This window comes from Rhinolophus ferrumequinum, chromosome 7 (assembly GCF_004115265.2).
Source record: "Rhinolophus ferrumequinum isolate MPI-CBG mRhiFer1 chromosome 7, mRhiFer1_v1.p, whole genome shotgun sequence".
Classification (NCBI taxonomy): domain Eukaryota; kingdom Metazoa; phylum Chordata; class Mammalia; order Chiroptera; family Rhinolophidae; genus Rhinolophus; species Rhinolophus ferrumequinum.
In genome coordinates this window covers 25,831,742-25,853,260 of record NC_046290.1, presented here as the reverse complement: position 1 = coordinate 25,853,260, position 21,519 = coordinate 25,831,742, and the positions used below count along the sequence as shown (strand labels likewise).

The 21,519-nt window shown below is 34.6% G+C and overlaps 1 protein-coding gene across 2 annotated transcripts in view; it reads left to right on the top strand.

The window, feature by feature from the left end:
- Positions 1-21,519, top strand: part of RICTOR (RPTOR independent companion of MTOR complex 2) — a 102,791-nt gene that overhangs the window by 36,393 nt on the left and 44,879 nt on the right. For both annotated transcript variants that reach the window (XM_033110196.1, XM_033110195.1), the window contains exons 4-8: positions 10,441-10,505; positions 11,351-11,482; positions 13,368-13,431; positions 18,058-18,184; positions 21,174-21,343. In XM_033110196.1, coding sequence (XP_032966087.1) covers positions 10,441-10,505; positions 11,351-11,482; positions 13,368-13,431; positions 18,058-18,184; positions 21,174-21,343 — 558 coding nt within the window. The remainder of the gene's footprint in view (positions 1-10,440; positions 10,506-11,350; positions 11,483-13,367; positions 13,432-18,057; positions 18,185-21,173; positions 21,344-21,519) is intronic.

Below are 21,519 nucleotides of genomic sequence, written 5' to 3'. Positions count from 1 at the left end.
TCGTCCCAAATAAATAGTGACTTGATCTCTATTAGCAGCCAAGAATTCCCGAGTTTGATGGATTGGTATGTTTTTGAGCCTGGTAATGCTGGACAGCCAACTCTTAACATGCCTGTTATTTGAGGTGATGTCATAAATAGAAGTCAGAATGGATCCTTTGGGAAAATTTTTTTACCCATTTTAGTTTACTAAATATAAATTGTCCTGCTCCATTTTAAACATAGAAATAATTGTATGTTTTAACCCCTTCCTGCTCTCAGTGTGACCCATGGGCCAGCGGCATTGACGTGATCACCTGGGAGCTTGTTTGAAATGTACTCTTTTTGCCCTACCCCTGACCTACTGAATCAGAGTCTGTACTTTAATAAAGATTCTCGTGAATTTCTGCGTACATTAAAGTTTCAGCAGCACTGTTTTAACCCTCCCAAATCTTTAATTCCTATCTAGTAATGAGACTGTGGCTTAGGTTTGATTTAATTTTATAGAAATAAAAGGAGATGAGGATGTGGTCACTATGTAACAAAATTGTTTTTTTCAATATGGTATTGTGTAATAAATACAAAATAGGTGAGGTTTGTTTTTTTCATGGTTAGGGAAGCAAGTGCATATGCATTTATTTTTCTTTAGTGAAGTTTTGAAATATTCTGGCATTTATTTTTATATAACAGGTGAGAAAAGTATTTTATGAGGGATGAGAAAGTGATTTTTTTAAAAACAATTTCAGAAACTTTGAATAGGTGCTTGAAAAGGGGTTTTCAAAAATATGCCTATGTATGTTTTCATTTTTAGGAATGTAGTGAAAATCTTCAAATACTTTTTTTCAATGTGCTAGTCAGATATTGTTAAGTTTTTTAGACCCAAAGTTGTTCCAAGGTTGCAGAATGCATCTCTTGGTTTCACTCCCTTCTATTAAATTTCCAGTTGTGTTTCACCGTTCTTTACTTGACTCTAATAAGTCTTACCACTTGCTCAGAATTACCTATTAAAAAAATTAATAGAGGTTTATGTCCTGTTTGAACTCATATTTCTGTCATAATCAGGTTGATACCTAGATACGTAGTTTCACATCTCTTGATGACTAGCATTCTGAAAGTTGGAGGTAGATACAAGAATCCCAGGGGCACCAGTGCAAGTCCTAAAGCAGTCTTAGAAATCTAGCTCAGCACTGTCCAGAAGAAATGTAGTGTGAGCCACATACGTCATTGTAAAACTTCTAGTAGTCACACTTAAAAAGTAAAAGGAAACTGTGAAATTATTTTAATAACATTTTCTTTAGTCCGGTATATCCATATTATTATTTGATGTAATTAGTATAAAATATATTATATGGGATATTTAACATTTTTTCATACTAAATCTTTGAAATCAAGTGTGTATATTACACTTAGAGCACATCTCAGTTCAGACTAGCCGCATTTCCAGTGCCCATAGACATCTGTGGCCCGTGGTACCAACCATAATGGACAGTGCACACACAGAACTTTTTGGAATAGGAGTCATTTAAACGTTAATCTCTAGAAATCTGTTGGACACCTTTCTTTTTTCTTATGTGTTCCCCATTTCTGTCTGGTCACAAATTGTCTTGGGTTAGGGTCAGTTACCCTCTCTCCCTTCCTTTTGCCCTCCTTCATTTCCTTTTTTCTCTGTCTTTGAGTTTTCCTACAGTATTTCTCTAAGTTGTTTTCTCCACTTGGTCTCTCCTTGGTTTGTGCTGTCCCAATCTCTTCTCCACTTTCTCCTTCCCTCTACTTTCCTTCTCCCCTCTCTTTTGCCTTTTCCCTTTCATTTCCTCCCTTTTTACCCTTCTCTCCTTCCGTTTCCCCATTGTATCACTGTAGAGTATAGAATCATTTAGCTTTGTAATGAAGGTCGTAGGCTTTGGGACTTTTTGTATTGTTCGTTTTTTGTTTCCCGTATCCTTTCTTTATAATTTTCACATTTCCCTCTGGCCCTGGTGCTAGCTTATAGCAACCCTTTTCTTTGTTGTTTCAAATTACTTATGCATTTAAAAATCAAACAACCCAACTTTCTTGAATTTGTCTATAATATGAGGGACTAAACCTGAGTCAGGGTTTGAGGGGCTGTCCCGTTAGTGAAGGCCACAAACATTGGGCTTGATAGTCTGTTTGGACTGCTTGGTGATAAAATGGGAAAAGCGTGAGCTTTATATCATACAGAAGGGGACTTATTGCCTAGCTCTGACCCTAACTAGCAAGGCAATCTTGGGCTTATTTCTTTACTCTGAGGTAATCTTGTTGCCTCAGAGGCAAGGTCCCAGTACAATGCCTGGCACGTAATACCGGTATGTACTCCATAACAGGTAGTGCCTTTCAACTGGGGATTGGTTTTTTGTTTTGTATTGTATTTTTGCCACTTTTCTAGTTTTTTGGCTGACTCCAAGGAGATGTGTCGGCTTAATAGCTTGAGTTGCAGATTGGTAAGCTGTTACTGTAACAGGGTTTTTCAGTCTCAGCCATTTTGACTTATTTCTTTTGGGAGGCTGTCCTGTTCACTGTAGGGTGTTTAGGAACTTTCCTGGACTCTACCCACTAGGTGCCAGTAGCCTACCTCCACCAGCTGCAACAAGCAAAAATGTCTCCAGATATTTCCAGATGTTTCCTGAGAGACAGAATTGCCCCTGGTTAAGAAGCACTGCTGTAAATATAATAAATGTCTGTAGATTTTATTATAAAATTTCTCCAAACACCTAGCACAAAATAAATGCTTACTGAATTTAATCATAATATAATGTGTCTTTGAATTCATTTTGTTGGAGATGTAGGTTAATAAATATTTACAGAGCTGATATTCCTACAAAATATATGTTTATTTTCTTATAGAGTAAAATTTAGAATTGCCAGAAATCTCTTAAGAATAGTTCTATAAACTAAGAAAAATAAGAAAAATAATCATGATGCAAGGAGACTAGTTAGTTAGGAGTTAGTTGGTCACCCTTCTCTGTGTTCCCATAACAGGTTATATATGAGTCTACTAAATTTTGTCTGTTATTATTTGTTGTGGGTTACTCTCTTATTAAACTGAGTTTCTTAAACACAACAAATACCTAGTTTTTATTTTTCTATTCTTTTATCCCTCTCTACCCCAAAGCCTGACACATAACAAGTGTTTAATTAAAAGTATTGGGAAGGTTTTGCATTTTAAATATATTTTTGTTGTATTAGCATTTGTTTTGTTATTCATATAAGCCTACCTGTTAGGATTAAGTTAATTTAGAAGATCAATGGGGCTAAAATGTTGGTTAGGGTAGACTTCATCTCCAGAATTAAACCTCCTTTTAAGGTATGAAGAAAGGGTGCTAGTGATGTGATCCTATAACCATGTGAATGTCACATGCCCATGCTTGCCTTCTGACATCATTTCACTAGATAAAGTAACGTGTATAACAGACTGCTGATGAATAGAATCTTAGTATTCTATTTTTAAAACTATAAACATGCTCTTAATCTAAAGACCTGCTTTTTAAAGATGAAAATATTTCAGCTCTTTTACATTCTAAAAGTTCTATTTTTCTATATTAAATTTCATATGTTCATATTAAAACCTCCAAAGGAATCTTTATTTTGTTGTTTTTAAAAACTTCAAAAATAGTATAAGCTAAATATAAAAAATTAAAGTGTTACAGAACAATATATGGTAAAAAGTGAAAGTCCTTTCTCACATACTTCCCATCCACCTCCCCACTCTGACAAAAATACCATTCTCCAGAGGTAACCACTAGAAGGTATTTAGCCTTCTCTGGTATTATTAGAAATGTGTGTGTGTGTGTGTGTGTGTGTGTGTGTTATTGAGTTATGAGAATAAAAGTTAAACAGAAAGAAATGTTTAACAGAGTGCTGTTTATTTACCATTTATTATATGTGTATACACAAAGGTTTTTTAATGAGATCATGAGATATATTCATTTTTAGTTTGTGTTTTTCCACATCCCAATATTTCATAGAATCTTTTCTTTTTCTATAAATATATATTCTTTTTTATAGCTGCATATGTATGCGTAGATGTGTGTGTATAGCCACACATACATTTATATGTATATGTATACAAACATATGCATACATACATATACCATAATTTATTTAATCACCATTAAAAATATTGGTGGAATCACCATTAAAAATATTTTTTCCTGCTTTTTGCATTAGTAATATACTGTTGTGTACTTTTTTTGTGCAGGATAGTGTTTTAGAAGTATGCTGACTTAGCCAAGAGCATTTGTATTTTTATTTTAAAGCTACTTCTAAATTGCCCTCTGAAAAGACCAGGCTATGGAATTCTAATCTGTGATAAATTTTTGTAAGAAGTTTGGGCTATTGTTATCTGCTGTTTATTTAGGAGAACTATTCATTTAACCTTCAGAACAATTCATTTAACCTTCAGAGTAAAATGGGAATAGCATTTAACTTCCTGGTTTTAACTGGTCTTTATATTTTAAAAATTAATAATTTTAATAAGCATCTCAGACATTTTTATTATCAAGACATGGTTTAGACTTCTATTTTAACTTTGTCCAAATATAGTTGATAACCCTTTTTGAATATTTTGGTATTTATAAGAAAGTCATATGGATTAATTATAACAAATACATTGACTGATGCTGGACATGGATTTTAATAGGCAAAATATACCAGTGATATGTTATCAAAAGCTTTATTTACCCCATTTTAAAATAATATTATGTACTAGTATTTGTTTTTATATAAAATATTTAACAATTATGCTCATAAAATGATTGTGGACTTTTTATGATATTGAATGCGTAAGTTGGTTTATAAGTAGCAAGTTCAACAAGCGTATTTCAACTGAACTAAATAAAATAAAAAGAAGTTATTTGCTGTCATGATGAGGAAGAACAAATGTTAGGTCCTAATTTCAGGCTAAACAACACAGGGGTTGAAAAAATGTTAATTGCATTCTGTCCTTCCATTTCTCAGCTCTCTCTTTTTTTAGGTTAGCTTCATTCTCAAACACTTTCCAAATGACTGAGATATCATCTTTACAGCTTTCAGTCCTAAAAGGGGAGAGAGGGTAGCCCTCTCTTACCATCTTCTACGTGAACTCTCATGCTAGTATTTGGTCGCATTCAGCTAGGCATTGTGACTGATAGTAACAAAAACTCATGGAATGAGAGCAATAGAACCCCAATGAAAAGTGTGAGTGAAGTCTAATAATGCAACATTTTATGTTACTAATTCTTATACTTTGAAAGGTCTTTAATGATTTCTAAGCATAATCAGTGATTTATTCTTCATATAACAAACCTATGTGATAGGGCAGGCAGTATTACATTTTAATAACTTATACGGGAGACAGAAAGTCACCTGTAATGGCTAAGATAGTAGTGAAGAAACTGGTCTTTAATGATTAAAGATTAATTAGTAATTCAATCAGTAGTTGAGGAAGGATGAGATTCCCATTGTTTAAACTCACCCATTCAGCATTCTTCTTGCTGCTTCTGCCTACCTCTTTCCTAGAATAAGTAAAAAGGTTTGCTTTGTGTTGTAGGTTTTTGTTATTTAAATCAGGAGATAATTAGTAAAATAGTCATTCACTACAAGAATTTTGTATTAAAATAATTTATTCTTATTCCTGATATTTTGAAAATTATAGTCAAATTCCTGGTGATGAAAAGTAAAATTATATTTCTTTGATAATAAAAAATCAGAATCTTATTAATGTCTTTTCTAATTTCCTATTACTGATATATGTGAATTATTTACATGTAGAAAGTTTAGTCTCTGCTTGGAATAATTCTAATTCAAAAGGGATATTTGCATTTAAGACTGATCAGTAAGGCCCCTTTCTATAATTCTGGAAACAATTTGAAAGCATTATTTAACCACCATTGAAAGCATAGCCCTAACATCTATTATTGTGCTTATGCTGGAACATAAGCACGGATTATGACAAATGTCATTCATGGTGTTATGCGGGGTCTCTGGTCCCGCTCCCCACATAAGGACGCAGGACATGGTGAGGCCAAAAAGGAACACCCACGGAGCAATACCACTATATTCTCGCTGGCGGCCAGGTGAGACACAAGAAGTAGGATCCACACAGTCTGCAATCCACAGTCCACCTTTCTGTCTGCCAGCCAGCCAACCAACCGGCGCTGTCACGGCAGTTACATCAGCAGCCAATTGGCCAACTGGCTACAGCCAATGGCCAACCACCACCCGATCCAGCACCCTACCACCCGAGGCGGAGAGCTTGGAAACTGCTCTCTGGGACTCTGTCCCCACATTCTACCCCTCCAAGGTCTCGTCTCACAATCTACGTGGCAAGCGTCTTCTGCGAGGGGCCTTGTGTCAGCTCATGAGAAAAAGTTTCAGTCCAGTTCAAGTAATGTCCCAGCGGATGTCCCTCGTTGTCCACCTACTTGGGAGCACAGCCAGAGCTCCCAGAGCACCACCAGTCCTTCTGGGCACAGCCAGGGCTCCATAAACAAGACTGCAGTCTGCGCCAGTGTCAACTAGGGCCAAAACCCTCTGCACATTAGAAGGGGACCAATGTATGGACAGTTCCACATGGGGCCTCCGGTCCCTGCTCGTCCCCTCTGACCGGGTACCTTGGCCCCACCCCTAATCGAGCTGAAAGAAGTCGGCCTCAAGCGGCCGCATGAAGTCCTGGAAAGACATGGGTCGCGCTTTCCCAGACTTCTCCTTTAGGCTTCGCTGGAATAGCTGTTCCGGATACAACTGTTTCCAGAGTTCCAACAAGGGTGCATTGGGTTGTCAGTCTTTTTTTTCCTGATCAACCCCTGCTGCCACGAGATCACCCCACATCTGCGTGCGTGTTATTCTCTGAGGCCCGCAATCTCGCCCGCCCCCTTACTTTTGACTTGGGCTTCCGGGTCTCAACTGCTCGGACCTCCTGTCTTAATTTCCTTTGCCGCCGGCTTTCAACATCCCCCAGAGTGGCCATGGTGGTGGTAACTTCATGGATCCACCGCCCCACATAGGGCATAACAATGGCAACCAAGGATCCAAAAGCACTTGGAGGGGCAGTATCCAAAACCAGATCTGTCATACTGGTTGTAAAACGTTTGTCACCCGGCCCCCGCATATTAGGGAACATAGATAGAATGTCTCATACCCATTTCACAGATGATTTGAATAAGTTCAGTATATGATTGCCATTTACTCAGAGTGTTTGGCAGCTCGCCAGCCTCTCCCCATACTGTGTGTACCGCAGCAGTGAGCCACTCCATTAGAGTGTGGTTGCCCTGGTCTTGGGCAAACCTACGACAGTTCTGTAACCTTTGTTGCAAGGACAGATGCACCATCACAGAGGCTAGCTTTTCCATTTCACCTGGGGAGCAGAGAATTCTGTCTGCTCCCTCATCCCATAAACGTAGTAGCCAAGCCAAGATTGGCTCTCCAGGGGCTGTCGGCACTGCCTCCCCTCCTCAGTGGGAGTGTAAGGGGTGTAGGTTGTGAACTCAGTCACTGCTGGGTTGTCCGCAGCAATGACCCTGGGGCCCAAAGGTTGGTCCTGTTGTACCTTTTGCTTCATAATGGGCCGGGCGTGGGGGTTGGGAGCTACATTGTCTCCACTCGCATCATTCACCTCTGCCTGAGTTTCCACTGTGGGGCTACGTCCTCTAACAGGCGGACTGGAGCTTCCAATGCCTCCCACCGGGACACCTGGTCCCGCAGCTGGGCTATTCCCGCAAGCGCTTCCTCTGAGTTATGATGCACCGCGGTGAGAACCTCCTCCAACTGGTGGTTCCAAGCTTCTCGCGGCTCCCCCCGGGGCTGCTGGTCCTGCACCTGAGCTATTTCATTAAGCGTGTCCTCCATGTTATGACGCAATGTGGTGAGGAATATCCAGCCCACACAGCCAGCTGTACCCTTCGCCTCCTCTGGCAACTGCTCAGCTAGAACCTGCAGGACCCTCTCCATGCTGGCCGGAGAGCCATCCATGTCCTCCCATCCCTCAGGGGTCCAACTCCTGAGAACAGTGACCTCCGGGTACCACACACTGTGTGGGGGCCACAGGTCCTCCTGCCCAGAATCAGATGCCATTCCTACCTGGCCAGAATCCTACTCGCTGCGCCAGGCGTCCGATTGGGTGGAGGCCTCGGTGTAAGATGTCTGCAACCCTCGGAGCCTACGGCAGCAGCAGACCACCAAAAGGAGGGTGACACCTTCTATGACCAAGAGGATGGTGTGCCAGCTGGAGGCTTGAGTCTCCCAGGCAGACTGCGCCTCTTGTTCCCGGCGCAGCTCCGCTCGGGCCTTCTGAAACTGAGCCTTCATATGTATAAACTGCTCCGTTACCTTAGGGAGAGTTTCAGCTGACACCATACCCTGCTCGCTGCACCATTTGTCATGCATGCAGGGTGTCATGCAGGGTCTCTGGTCCCACTCCCCAAATAAGAACGCAGGACATGGTGAGGCCAAAAAGGAACACCCACAGAGCCATAGATAGGGGAGTCACACCACTATATTTTCGCTGGCAGCCAGGCAAGACACACGAAGTAGGATCCACATGATCTGCAATCCTCTGTCCAATTCCCTGCCTGCCAACCATCCAACCAACCAGCGTAGTGCCGGCAGTTAGATCAGCCGCCAATTGGCTAACCTGCTACAGCCAACAGCCAACCACCACCCAAGCCAACATCCTCCCATGCAAGGCCAAGAGCCTTGAAACTGCTCTCTGGGACTCGGTCCCCACAGCAAATACGCTGTTTTGTTGTAAATTGTTCTTTTTAGTTGTTACTTGTGATTTTACAGTTTCCAACTTAGTGGACATTTTTCTCAATAATGTTTCTTGCAATTGAAATGCATTGATAGGAGATAGCAGAAAATGATATTCCTATCTAAATACTTTCCAAATTGTGTGTATTTTTTGAGATCATAATAACTTTGATTTTTTTTTTTAACTTTTCATCAAAACTGCTAACTCAAGCAAATGATAAATGGTGAACAATCATATATTTTGTGGTCTGAGAAGGTAGGTAATTTGGAAATTATATTCTCTGAATCTATAGTTTTTTTTTTTTCCAAGGCTATCTGACAAGTGTGAAAAAGATAATGCAGGAAATGAGAATCAAGTACACACTTAGAGGAGAAACCAACCCTTGACAGGACAAGACTTTGTATACTTTATTTCTAGGATTTGAAAACATTTCATTTTAACATTTTATAGCAGAATGGAAATACTGCCTTTTTAGAAATTGAATTGATACATACAAATCATTGTTTTAAGAAAGTAACGTATTTCTCATTTTACAACGACATTTTGTATGTTGATATGATCAAATTCGTCGTTTTTCTGTTAAGTTTATGAATTAGAATATGTCCGAAGTCTCAGTAATCATAACATGATGGTAAACCGTCCTATTTTTCTTTTTTAATAATATATGGCGCCATATAGTAACAATGCTAGTAATCTGGAATATCTGGGAAATCTCAAATAAATACTAAATTATTTTTAGTAGTGATAAACATAGTTTTTTGTGTGTTTTCATCCTTTGAAATAGGCAATTTTTGGATGTGTGTTTTTAGTTAGCTCTTCTGGAAAAAATGATAGTTAAATTCACTTACTCATTTTATGTGTATATAATCAGAGTACAGTTCTGCAGACTCTTGATTCATACAACTTTTGAGGCTAGAGAAATGAAGTAAGATAGTAATATTCAGTTATTCTTTTTAAAAAATATCCAATTCCCCTTCCCCCATGCCAATAATTACATAATTGTAATATTGTTTTTTACAGTGGGTTCTGAACTCAGACTGGTTTGGTCTGATTTCTGGCTTCACCACTTACTTAGCCTTGTGGCCTTGGGAAGTCATACTACCACCTCTAAGTCTCAGTTGTCTTCATTTACAAAAATATTAGACATAAGGAAGAATATCCCATTACAGTACCCCTGAAGAGAAGAATAATAGAAAAGGTGAATTTGGGAGTAATATAAATTGTTATTGACTAAATATTAACTAAAAACAAAAATAACAAATATCTTATGGGGTTTAAAATAGAGATAGGAAGAAAACTAACGAAGTGAAAGATGGGGGCCGTAAATGAAGTTAGTGTTCTAAGAGTCTAGCGTAGTTGAGGACAGGATTAAAGTAATAATTTCTATTGAACTGTAATAAATGAATAATGCATGTTGTAATCGGTGGTAACCACTAAAAAGAATAGTTTTTAAAACAGTTAAATTATTCAGGAGGAAGAAATAGAAAAATAAAAAAAAATTGGTTAAATCTAACAAAAGTGAGAAGGGAGGGTTAAATAAACCTAAAACTGGTAGGTCAAATAAAAAAAAAACAAGACACTAGGAATAAATCTGCCTATTTGAACTAGAGAATCATATATTTTTCACAATTCTATTAAAAATACCTTATTTTCCAGTCTAAAAAAGTAATGTATATAGACAAAAGTATATAACACAAACTTGTTTTGTTTTTCTGGCAGCTTCTTTGTGATATTGGTCACAGTGAAGAAAAATTGGGTTTTAACTATGAGGATATCATAATTTGGTAAGTTCAGTTCTCTTTCTACTCATCTGGGTTTTAGTACTATCAATTTTAGTAATTTTCAACTAAAAATAGGATACCTTAACATCTCATATTTGATCTTACAGAAATAGTTGTTTGAATGTTAGAAAAATTCAGGATTCAGAATATTTTTGTTATCCTATTCTGATAGTTTGTACTTATCAAATATAAAGAACCAAAGCTAATGTTGAAAACTATTTGAACTTCTACAATTTTGAACTTCTAAATTAAATCTGAAATTCACAGAATAACAGTTCTCATATTATTCCCCCCTTAAAAAAGAAGAACCTGAATGATTATCTCTAGATCTCACCTAAGACAAAGTGTGCTTATGGCAAACTTGATTGGCTCAAGCCCACCAATAGAGGCATAATGTTATAGTGTCACAACCATCTTTTGGGCATGATTAGGAATTAAAATTGGTATAAATAGTCCGTGCCTACTGTCATTATTAAGTATTTTTATTTGTTGGTTTCAATCAGTGATTTCTTTGAGACGAGTGGAAGCCGGTAGGCAGGTACAAGGGAATAGATTATAGGGGCATATGTGATACAGCTTGAAAAAGGCATATTTAATTTCCCAGTGTTTCTATAAAATAAACTACAGAAGATAGAACAAAACTCTTGGTGAGTTTGTACCAAGAAGGCACAGATTAAAAAATAACAACATTAGTGAAGTTCTGCAGCTTATAGCGAATGATTGTTATATGTGTAAAATGACTAGTAGTTTTACTTATTTCAACTGAGGAAGAATTTGGTACTCTAATTTTACATGTATCTGAGACTCGTGCAGCCAAACTTGTTTTTTTGTGTTTTTTTTTTGTACAGTTTGCGGCTAGCGCTATTGAATGAAGCTAAGGAAGTGCGGGCGGCAGGGCTACGAGCTCTTAGGTATCTCATTCAAGACTCCAGTATTCTGCAGAAGGTGCTTAAATTGAAAGTGGACTATTTAATAGCCAGGTAATTTTCCCAGAGCTATCTATGTTTTTACATGCTTAAAAATTATGTATTAACTTTTAGCATACCTCCCATAAACTGCACAAATTTTTAGTGTAAAGCCTGATAATTTTTACAGATATATATATACAACCAAGTATCCTATTACCCCAAATTAAGATGCTGAATAAGATTTTCAGCATCCCAGTCAAGTTGCCTTGTGTCTCCAACCAGTAGTAAACATTATTCTGACTTCTCATTGTAGACCATAGATTTTCCTGTTCTTGCGCATCATGTATTGGAAGTATACATAGTTACTGTTTTCTTTCCTCAGTGTTATCTGTGAGATTTATACATGTTGATTTTTGTAATTGCTATGTAGTATTTCATGTTAAGAATAGACCAGAATTAATTTATTCCATCCTGTTGATGATTTTCTGGGTTGTTTTCAATGTTTGGCTATTTTAATAATGCTTCCCTGAACATTCTTGTATAATTCTGTTGGTGGACATATGCACTCATTTCTCTTACATATGTAGGAGTAGAATTGCTGGGTCATAAGGGTTATGTATATTTCTCTTTAATTGATACTGCCAACAGTTTTCTAAAGTGATTGTACCGATTTGCACTCCTGCCACCACTATTGGAGAGTTCCAGTCTCTCCACATCCTTATCAGCACTTGCTGTTTTCACTCTTTAATTGTAGCCTTTCTGCTTGGTTTCTTGGATTTTAACCCTGCTTTTGCACAACATAGAAATTGGCAGCTACCTTGGAGAGGAGCTTACATGCAGATTTGTGCTCACTTTCCTATGTTTTCTTCTCTATGGGATTTCCCCCTCAAGTCTCAGACACATTGGCTGCCCTAAAGTTCAACCTGTCCAAGAAGACTTCTGCTTTCAGCTAGGACTCTGTTTCCCTAAAACTAGGATGGACAAGTGACCCCAGGGACAAAGCCTGGTTGGATGTGGAGTTCGTACTTTTCCTTCCATGGATTATTATCTAGTGCCTTTTTGACAGTTGCTTTACAAAGCAGTTCAACCTTTATAGTTGGTTTTGGCAGGAGGGTTGGTTTGAGCCAAGCCTCTCTGTTGTGGCCAGAAACGGAATTCTGTGTCTATTAATTTTTAATAATATTGCTTTAGATTAATTGCATATGGAGAGAAGAAATACTTTATGAATAGCAGACTATATCTATTTTTAAAGTATTGATTAGAATAGTGAACCGCCTAAACGTAAGTAAAAATGTATTATTCTGCAATGTAAACCAAAGACTCTTTAGAAATTGAATAATTTAATAAATTTTAGAGAGAAATGTCAGTTAAATGATATTTGAGCATTGAGTTTTAAAGTGCATTCAGATTTCAAATTACATTTTGGTAAAATAGAATTATTGTGGTTAATACATAAGACTTTTAAATTAGTCATAATATATAAAATTTAGGCCTTAGTTAAAATTACAATTAAACTAAATCATAGGCTTGAAATATTTTCCCTTCACAGTTTTTATAAAATATCTATGGATTTTATATAAAACATCTATGGATCAAAGATGGATGAATTTTTTTTCAGTAGATTTCTGGTACTTTGCTCTTTGTCTACTATTTCTGTATAGACATATATAATTCTGCAAATTATTTACTATATTCTACTTCCCTGGGGTCTTAAATGAAATTGTTTTGAAATGTCTCATTATAACAAATATTTATCACTGGAGATATAACTAAATATCTATCTAACTAAATAACTAACTAAATATCTATCTAACTAAATAAATATCTGCTGATACTGAAAAATATTAAAATTTGCAAATACCTTATTGACATTACAAATATGGGTCTGATCTAGTGATATTATACAGAAATTGTTTAATAAGATTTTTTATCGATAATTATTTTGTGTGTTATTTAGGTGCATTGACATACAGCAGAGCAACGAGGTAGAGAGGACACAAGCACTTCGATTAGTCAGAAAGGTACGCTCTATGTCTAAGAGTAAAAGCAGATTTATGGTTTTCATATTCTATATTTTTAGATTTAGACTGTCTTGTGAAATTTTTCTATTAATATTTAAAGGCTAAATTCTCATTAAACATTTTCATATCATTAAAATTACATATGAGTTAAATAAGTCTTCAGTTTCAAGGTAAGCATTAATATTTTGTGTGATTATTCTGTGATTGGGTATAGCTAGGACATTATTTCTTATAAAACATTCATTATAAAGAATATTTTTCCCTTCAGTAGATATGTTATTGGAAAAAGAGGATTACTTGCTCCTTACCCTGATTTTCTCTTGTATGCTTGGAGTTAATATTGTTAAAAGGATGTCACAAATAGTTACAGCCGATTGTTTTGAGGATGAGTTTGGATGCAATCCATAGTCAGTTGCAATAAACAGTTTAGGCCATTGTACAACATAAAAGGTCAAATTCTAAACTCTACAAGAGAAGGTGGTAAGGATAATCCATAATGCTTTTAATGAGAAGCCTCCAAGGAATCTTTTATTGTTGTTTAATGTAATGGGATGCCCTAATGGCAGAGGACAGAGTGAACTGAGAGTTAACTTGGCTAGGGCACAACATGTGTAAGAATTTTATCATGTTTCATCTAAAGCATATTGTTTGCTTCTAAACATTCATGAGACTCATGAAGTGTATGTTTGTTTTGATGTAAAAACATCTAAAATTATTTAGCAATTAAATTTTTAGCTTCTCTTTCCCCATATTGGAGTTCAGTGCCTGCTCTAGAGTGATGGAATGTTGAGTTATACATTAACTAGATTCCCTCCTTTTCCTTTTCTTCAGTTGTCTAGCTTGTGGTTAGTAACTATCCATTAGTAAGTGTAGAAAGGAAAAAGTAAATGGATGAGTTGTCTTAAAAGAAGTTTGCAGTTTTATTAAGAGAGATCTTGGAGATAGATTATGTATTTTTGTTATAGGTTAACTTATAATGGGACCATGATTTGACTCTTTAAATTTAAAAATTAGATTTGTGGTTTTTATTTACTCATACAGTCCTTCCTATTGCCATGATTTTGAAAATTCAAGATAAGAAAAAATTGTTTCTGAAGAACCTAGAATAATTTTTTGGTTAGTAGAATTATATGTCAATATTTATCATACTAAGAATTAAAAGTGGGAAATTAAAATATATATATTAACATATTAAAAAATAGCAAACCCATTGCATGTAAGTGTAACATTTTTATTAAACTATATTTTCTGAAAAGAAAATTAGTGAGTAGAATGACATTATTTTAGATTTTTACAAAACTCTTTAATGTTTGTCTTGATAGAAGGTAGCTGGATTATCATATTTGCTTCTACATTCATTCTGTTGTTATTTCACATGCAGTGGAGCCTCTGGAAAACTTCAGTGCATACTTGTGAGGGAATGAGAGTAAAAATACTAAATAATGTTTTTGTTTTATTATTAAAAAGTTTCAATTTTGTAGAATCCCTGAAAATATCCTAGGGACCCTCAGTTTCCTGGACGACAATTTGAGAATTGTTATCCCAGAAGTTGCATTCAGAAGGAAAAGACAACTCCACATGGATTCAAACAATTAAATTCAGCTTCTTTGGATTATTCAGTGAATATTTTATTTCAATTTTGTAAAACGATTTGTACAAGTTACAATTTATTAAATATAAGTAGCCCAGTAAATGTAAACAGATCCTTAAAAACAATGTAGAAGTACCATAACAAAAATACATTCTATTCTGTTATGTTCTTCAGTACAGAGTAATTTGTGGCAGATATCATTGTGAATCCAAGAGCAGGAAAATTGCTTATACCTGGTAGTAGTATGACATAGGCTCAGAGGAAGAGTTGTGGCACAGTGTCCCTCCCGGTTTAGCCAAAAGCTGTTAAAGGGAAAGCACACTTGCTGAATGAACAGTGGCCTCTATTGGCCAGAGGAACTATAATTTCATTAGCATTATTAACAACTGAAGCACGTATTTTTTTTTTCCCATCAACATCTTGGCAACTGAGCTAGTAGAAATTAATGATCATATTATAATTGCTAGGTCACTGTGATTTTTTGTATGCATTCAAAAAGTTCTACACTTTTCTGAAAAGTTTTTTATATTTTAAAAGAAAAACATTGCTTTAGGATAACTTGCTCTATGAATAATTAAGGGATACTCATGTTACTTTTCCTTTTACCTATCTCATTCATTTGGAAGGTTTTTGTTTGTTTGCTTGTTTCTTTTTCAATGTCTCTCTGATCTTTTTTTTTTCCCCCGTCTCTTTTTCTCCCAGGCAATCCTCCGGGTTTTTGCGTCTCTAATTTTCTGTAGTTTTCCCACTGGTCAGCTATTACTTCTCTTTATCCTATTTAAATTCTACTTACTGCCTGCCTAATTTAAGTCATCATTGTTCTTCGTATATCATTTCTTTATTTATGAAATAAAGGATTAATATATCATAGTTTTTTTTACAATTGAAAAGGATTCATTTAGGGAAATCATTTGTCCTTGATTCACAGCAAGATTTTGGCAAAGCCAGAGTAAGAACCCAGTTCTCTGAATTTCGAAACCTGTATTGGCCCACAAGTCCTTTTGGTATTAAGCCCAGTCTTCTTACCTTGGCACTCAGAACCCATTTTTGGTCCAGCCAGTTATGATCTGCTCATTATACCATTATGTGTACAGACAAGCTGCCCTCCACCACTTCTATAATCATTACTTCTTTCCTACTCTTCGTTTTCACCCTTTTCTACATTATATTCATCTTGCAATCTCAGCTCAAATTTCAGATATTCCTCTTACAGAAGAACTCAGTGTTTTTCTAATTCCTTTATAGCAGTTTGCAAATTTATTACCTACTCATTATCTTTAATTTGTTTTATATATGTCTGTCCTACCATGCCTAAAAAGATGATTAAACTTTTATGTCAACAGAGATAAATTCCATGACTTTTCCCTTACGTATACTCATTGATTTCTGAGAAAATTATTTGGTGATTTACACAGAATTTAATAATTTCTTTGCATGTATTTCCCTGGAAAATAAGAGATTTCATTTGTAAAAATTTGAATTATAGGTATCCTTTCCATAGCACTACACTTGAGATTTATAGAGTAGAATTTTATTCTTAAATTCTAAAAATCTTCTGGTCGTACACATACAAATGAGGAAACTAAGGCACAGAGGGGATTTGTTTGGCCAAAGTAACATTAGTTTTCTAATGGCAGATTTAGTTCTGGAAGCCAATTGGCCTGGCTTCCTAGCCAGCTCTTTTCAAAATACCATATATTTTATTGCTTTGGAAATTTTTCTTATAAGGTCCTTATAAGCACAATAATAGATCAGTAATAGATCAGTAAGTATTAAAATACAAATTAATAGCATAAGAACTTAGGATTTTATCACCCTGGAAGATGTTTTCAATACTTTCCCTTTCCTTCCCTCCTTTCTCCTCCAGCATTTTTGATTAATGGAAAATATTGATTTAGAAGTGAATGTGAAAACTTTCATAGATTCTATAGTTTTTGGAAATCTCTTTATTTCATGGTTGTGGAACAGTATTCTATCATTTCAGTTGAATTCTGTAATATCACATAATGCTACTTAAACAACATAAACCATTTACAAGTACTATAACCAATACAGATCTTTCCTTTGAACCTCTGTAGGACTTAAATGGATATGTTTAATTTAGTTATATTGCCTCCTCTAATTGTTTCATAGCACAAGTCTTATTTTTCAACAGGATTATAAATCCAGTAACATTTAGTAGAGATTATCTATCCCCAATATTTTATCACCACTCAAACAGAAGAAAGCATTTTCTGTACTCCCAATCCAGGGACCTGTCATTTTCAAATACTTCATCTACCAAATAGTCTTTATTTATTAAACAGTAATTAATGACATAATTTGTTTTCTTCCTATTTTCCAAACTGAAGACAGATCATCCACTTTTAGTTTTCTAAGTATGCTATTGCCAATTAAACTTTTCATTTAAAGTGAGATTCATCCAAAGTTTTATCACCATATACATACTATTTCTACTTAAGTTTTGAAATACCAAGAATACATTATGGGTTATCTTTGCCTTTCAGTATAGCAACAGGTGATCGGTAGAGATAGGGAAATTATTAGACATCTATTGCAAAGTGAGAAAGAATGAGGGGCGAGTTTGATCAGTGAGTTTGATGGGGGCAAGAGTAGGGATAATGAGGTAAATGGGTATATGGGGAAGGAGTCAGGAATAGAATAGTACGGTAATTTGTGGACAGCTGTTGTCACCACGTATTTACTTTGTCTAGGTACTGAAAAGTTGTTTAGGATATAAATCCTATTCTGGAGGAGCTTAGAATCTCAGAAACATTACATCTTATTGGTCAACGAATTTATAGTTTGGACTATTGAGAGAAAAGCCAACACATTTTTCCATAGTAATGATATTAACATTTATTGTATCAATTATTAGTTGTATCAATCCTTTGAAATGTTCATATGAAGCAGAAAATTAAAATTGATACCTGAATCTTATGAATATTCTATGGTCTTGATCACCTCAGTCTAAACAAAATAAGTTTTAAAAATGTTGTGAAGTAACTTTTTTTTCTGATTTCTCCCTGTTACAGATGATTACTGTGAATGCTTCCTTGTTTCCTAGTTCTGTGGCCAACTCATTAATAGCAGTTGGAAATGATGGACTTCAAGAAAGAGACAGAATGGTCCGAGCATGCATTGCCATTATCTGTGAACTAGGTAGGTCAGAATTTTCTTCAAGTAATAAAAATGTATTTTAGAAGGAATGTATAATATTTATTAATAACTTTAATACGTGAGTTCTTTAGTTATTGATACAAAGGTATGAAAAAGTAGGACATTACTGATGGGGAAGTAGAAGACTATTTAACAAATGATTTCAAAATGACATTGAAATTCTGTAAGTTTTAAAGTTTTACTCATGAAATTTCGTATATAGGAGTTGTCCAAATTCTAGTAATTAGAATAAAATCTCTTAAAGTCTGGCTTTCAGATATTAGTTAACCACACTGTAACATGTTGATGTGGGTTAGATGCCTCATACATTGAAGGAAAAAAAACAATTCTAACTGTAAAAATATTAAAGAGTTAAATGGGGAAAAAATGGGGGAAATGGATGAATATTTATCTGATCATTGTAAGGAAGAGTTTTGAATTATCAAAAGACACCAGAGATTTCAGCAACTATAGATTTTATTAGAAGGAGGAAAGAAAATGTGCGGTGCCAGACGAAGAAAAAAATGTGTGTGACAAACGTGATAGGTAAATAACTTATTTATATAAAGATCAATGGGAAAAATAAATATCAAAGAAATACATGGCCAATCAACATAATTAAAAAGTTCAACCTCACTGATAACCAAACAGATTTAATTTTAAATGATAAGTGTTTTTTTCCCACCAAAAGTAGAAATGTTGCAGGTTACATTCATTCTTGATATAATAAATAAATTAATAACAAAATTGTATACTAAAGAAACAGAAGAGTCAACCATCAAGGAATTAAAACTTCTGCCCACAATACCTGTTGATTTAGAGACAAAATCAAATTTGATTAAGGAAATTTTGAAAATAAAACTTTGACTACATGTTAATGTATGGGATGCCTGGAAAGTTATGCTGAGAGTTAACTTATAAAATGCTTGTATAATTAAGCAAAAAGTAATGAAAATATGTGTGTGAACCCAAGAAATAGAAAAAGAAAAAAAAAATCAGTTTAAAGGTAAGCAGGAAGAAAGCAACAATAAAATTAAGAGTCTTAATTAAAGAGCACGATAGATTATTTAATCTAAGCTGTGTTAATTGGAAAAAGAAAAAAATGGTATCTATAGATACGCAAACATACACAATGTTTGAAAAGCACTAAGGTCAGAGAAGTAAAAAATTAATATAGAAATGAGGAAGAGAAGATAATAGGAGTTTTTAAAATTATAGGATAGTTTTTATATATATTGGAAATCTTATTGAAATTAATGGGTTTTCAGAGAAAATTTTAATTTCCAGTTGACTTAAAAAATAGAAAACATGATAGTCAAAAACCATTGAAGTACTTTATGAAATAATTGCCTCCGAAAGACTCATCCAGATAGTTTTGTCTTAAAAAATTCGTTTCAAGGGACAGATAATTTTTATATAGTATAATTTAACTGAGAGTGTTAAAAATATGGAAGCCTACCAATTTTTTTTTATGAAACTAGCATTGTATATACATATACCCCAAATATACTTATACACACGTATCTATACACAAATACGGTATAGAATAAAATAATTAGAAGACTAGTTGGATAACATTCTAGAATATTTATCTAAAATCAAAGCTCCGTAATATTCTTATTGTTGAATCTCTACAAATATTACATCCTTTTAATTCTTAATTAGCATTGTTTAAAAACTTGTAGCAAGATAATAAGATAAGATAATAAATGAAGTATATATATTGGAAAGAAGACACTATTACTTTGTAGATGATATCTCTAGAAAACTCTGAATCAACTGAAAAACAACTGATGTAATTTAGTACAGTGGAAATGTGAAAATACAGATTTGATAGATACAGATTTTGTGTTTCAGCAATTATCAGTAAATATAATAGAAAAAATTGTATTTTCAAAATAGAAAATAAAATTCTGTACAACAAATAAACTTAATAAGAAATGTGTATGACTTGTGTGTGTGTTTGGAGAGTATTTTGAATTTGTCCAATTGATTCTCAAGAAGGCACAACTAATCTAGCAGGTAGAAATTAGAACATTTGGAGGGGAACTGATTGAAAAGTGGTCTGAGGGAACTTTTCTAGGATGATGAAAGTTCTATACCTTGATTGCCGTATTGATTACATTGTTCAAAATTTATTGAACTGCATTGTGAAGATCTGTGCATTTTACTATATTTAGTTATACTTCAGTTTAGGAAAAATTCAGAGAGAAGTCTAATTTTATAATTCAGCAGAATAAACAGGAGAGATGCAACCATGAAAACATTTTTGAAAAAGTACAAATGGAGTGGGGAGGGAAATATTTCAAATATATTAAAAAAAACTCAAAAAACGATTAAGCTAGGTTATTAAGAGAGAAGTGAAAAGGAATCAATACTTGGCAGACCAGATGTAAAACTTTAGTGTATCGGAAGTATAATTAATAATTGGTTTGGGAAGCATGCTGTGATAACTGATTAAACATTTGAAAAAAAGATTGAGTTTTTCATAATAAGCCAAACTCAATTTATTGATATATTGAAATCTGAAATGTTCATCATGAACTCATTTAAAAGACACACAGGTGTGTGCACGCATTCAAAGAAATACCTGATCTTTGAAGTAAAGGTGGAATTCCTGAGCTTAAAAATCTGCGTTTAAAATCTAAAGTTAGATTACAAATCAGACAAAAGATTTGAAACAGATAAGTATTCGCACTATATTAAAAAAGTCCATGCAATTGAGAGGATAGAAGAACCATTCCAGTAAAATATGGGCAAAGGATGTGAAAAAATAAATCAGAAACATTAAAAAAAAAATCCGAATTTTGGGAAGTATATTCAGTGACTCTTATTAGATGCATTTTATCCACATGCCCTTTTAAATGTCTTTGACTAGAAAGTTTTGCAAGTCAGAAAGGAAATTAAGTTTTAAAATAAAATCCCAGATTTATGATTACTTTTTATTATTTATCCCCTGTATAATATATTAAGTTTTTCTTTTTTATTTTAGCACTTCAGAACCCAGAGGTGGTGGCCCTTCGAGGTGGACTAAACACCATTTTGAAAAATGTGATCGATTGTCAGTTAAGTCGAATAAATGAGGCCCTCATTACTACAATTTTGCACCTCCTTAATCATCCAAAGACCCGACAATATGTGCGAGCTGATGTAGAATTAGAGGTAGGAACTTTAATATTTTTTTCTAGTTTTAAAATGTGACTTTAATAACAAACTCTTAATTTGAAATTTTAAAGTTAATAGATGCAGCACAGCATTATCAAATCTAAATTAACTAAGGCTGGCTTATTCTCAGCCACATTTTATAGCTCATTCAATTTGGAATTGAAAATATTCTC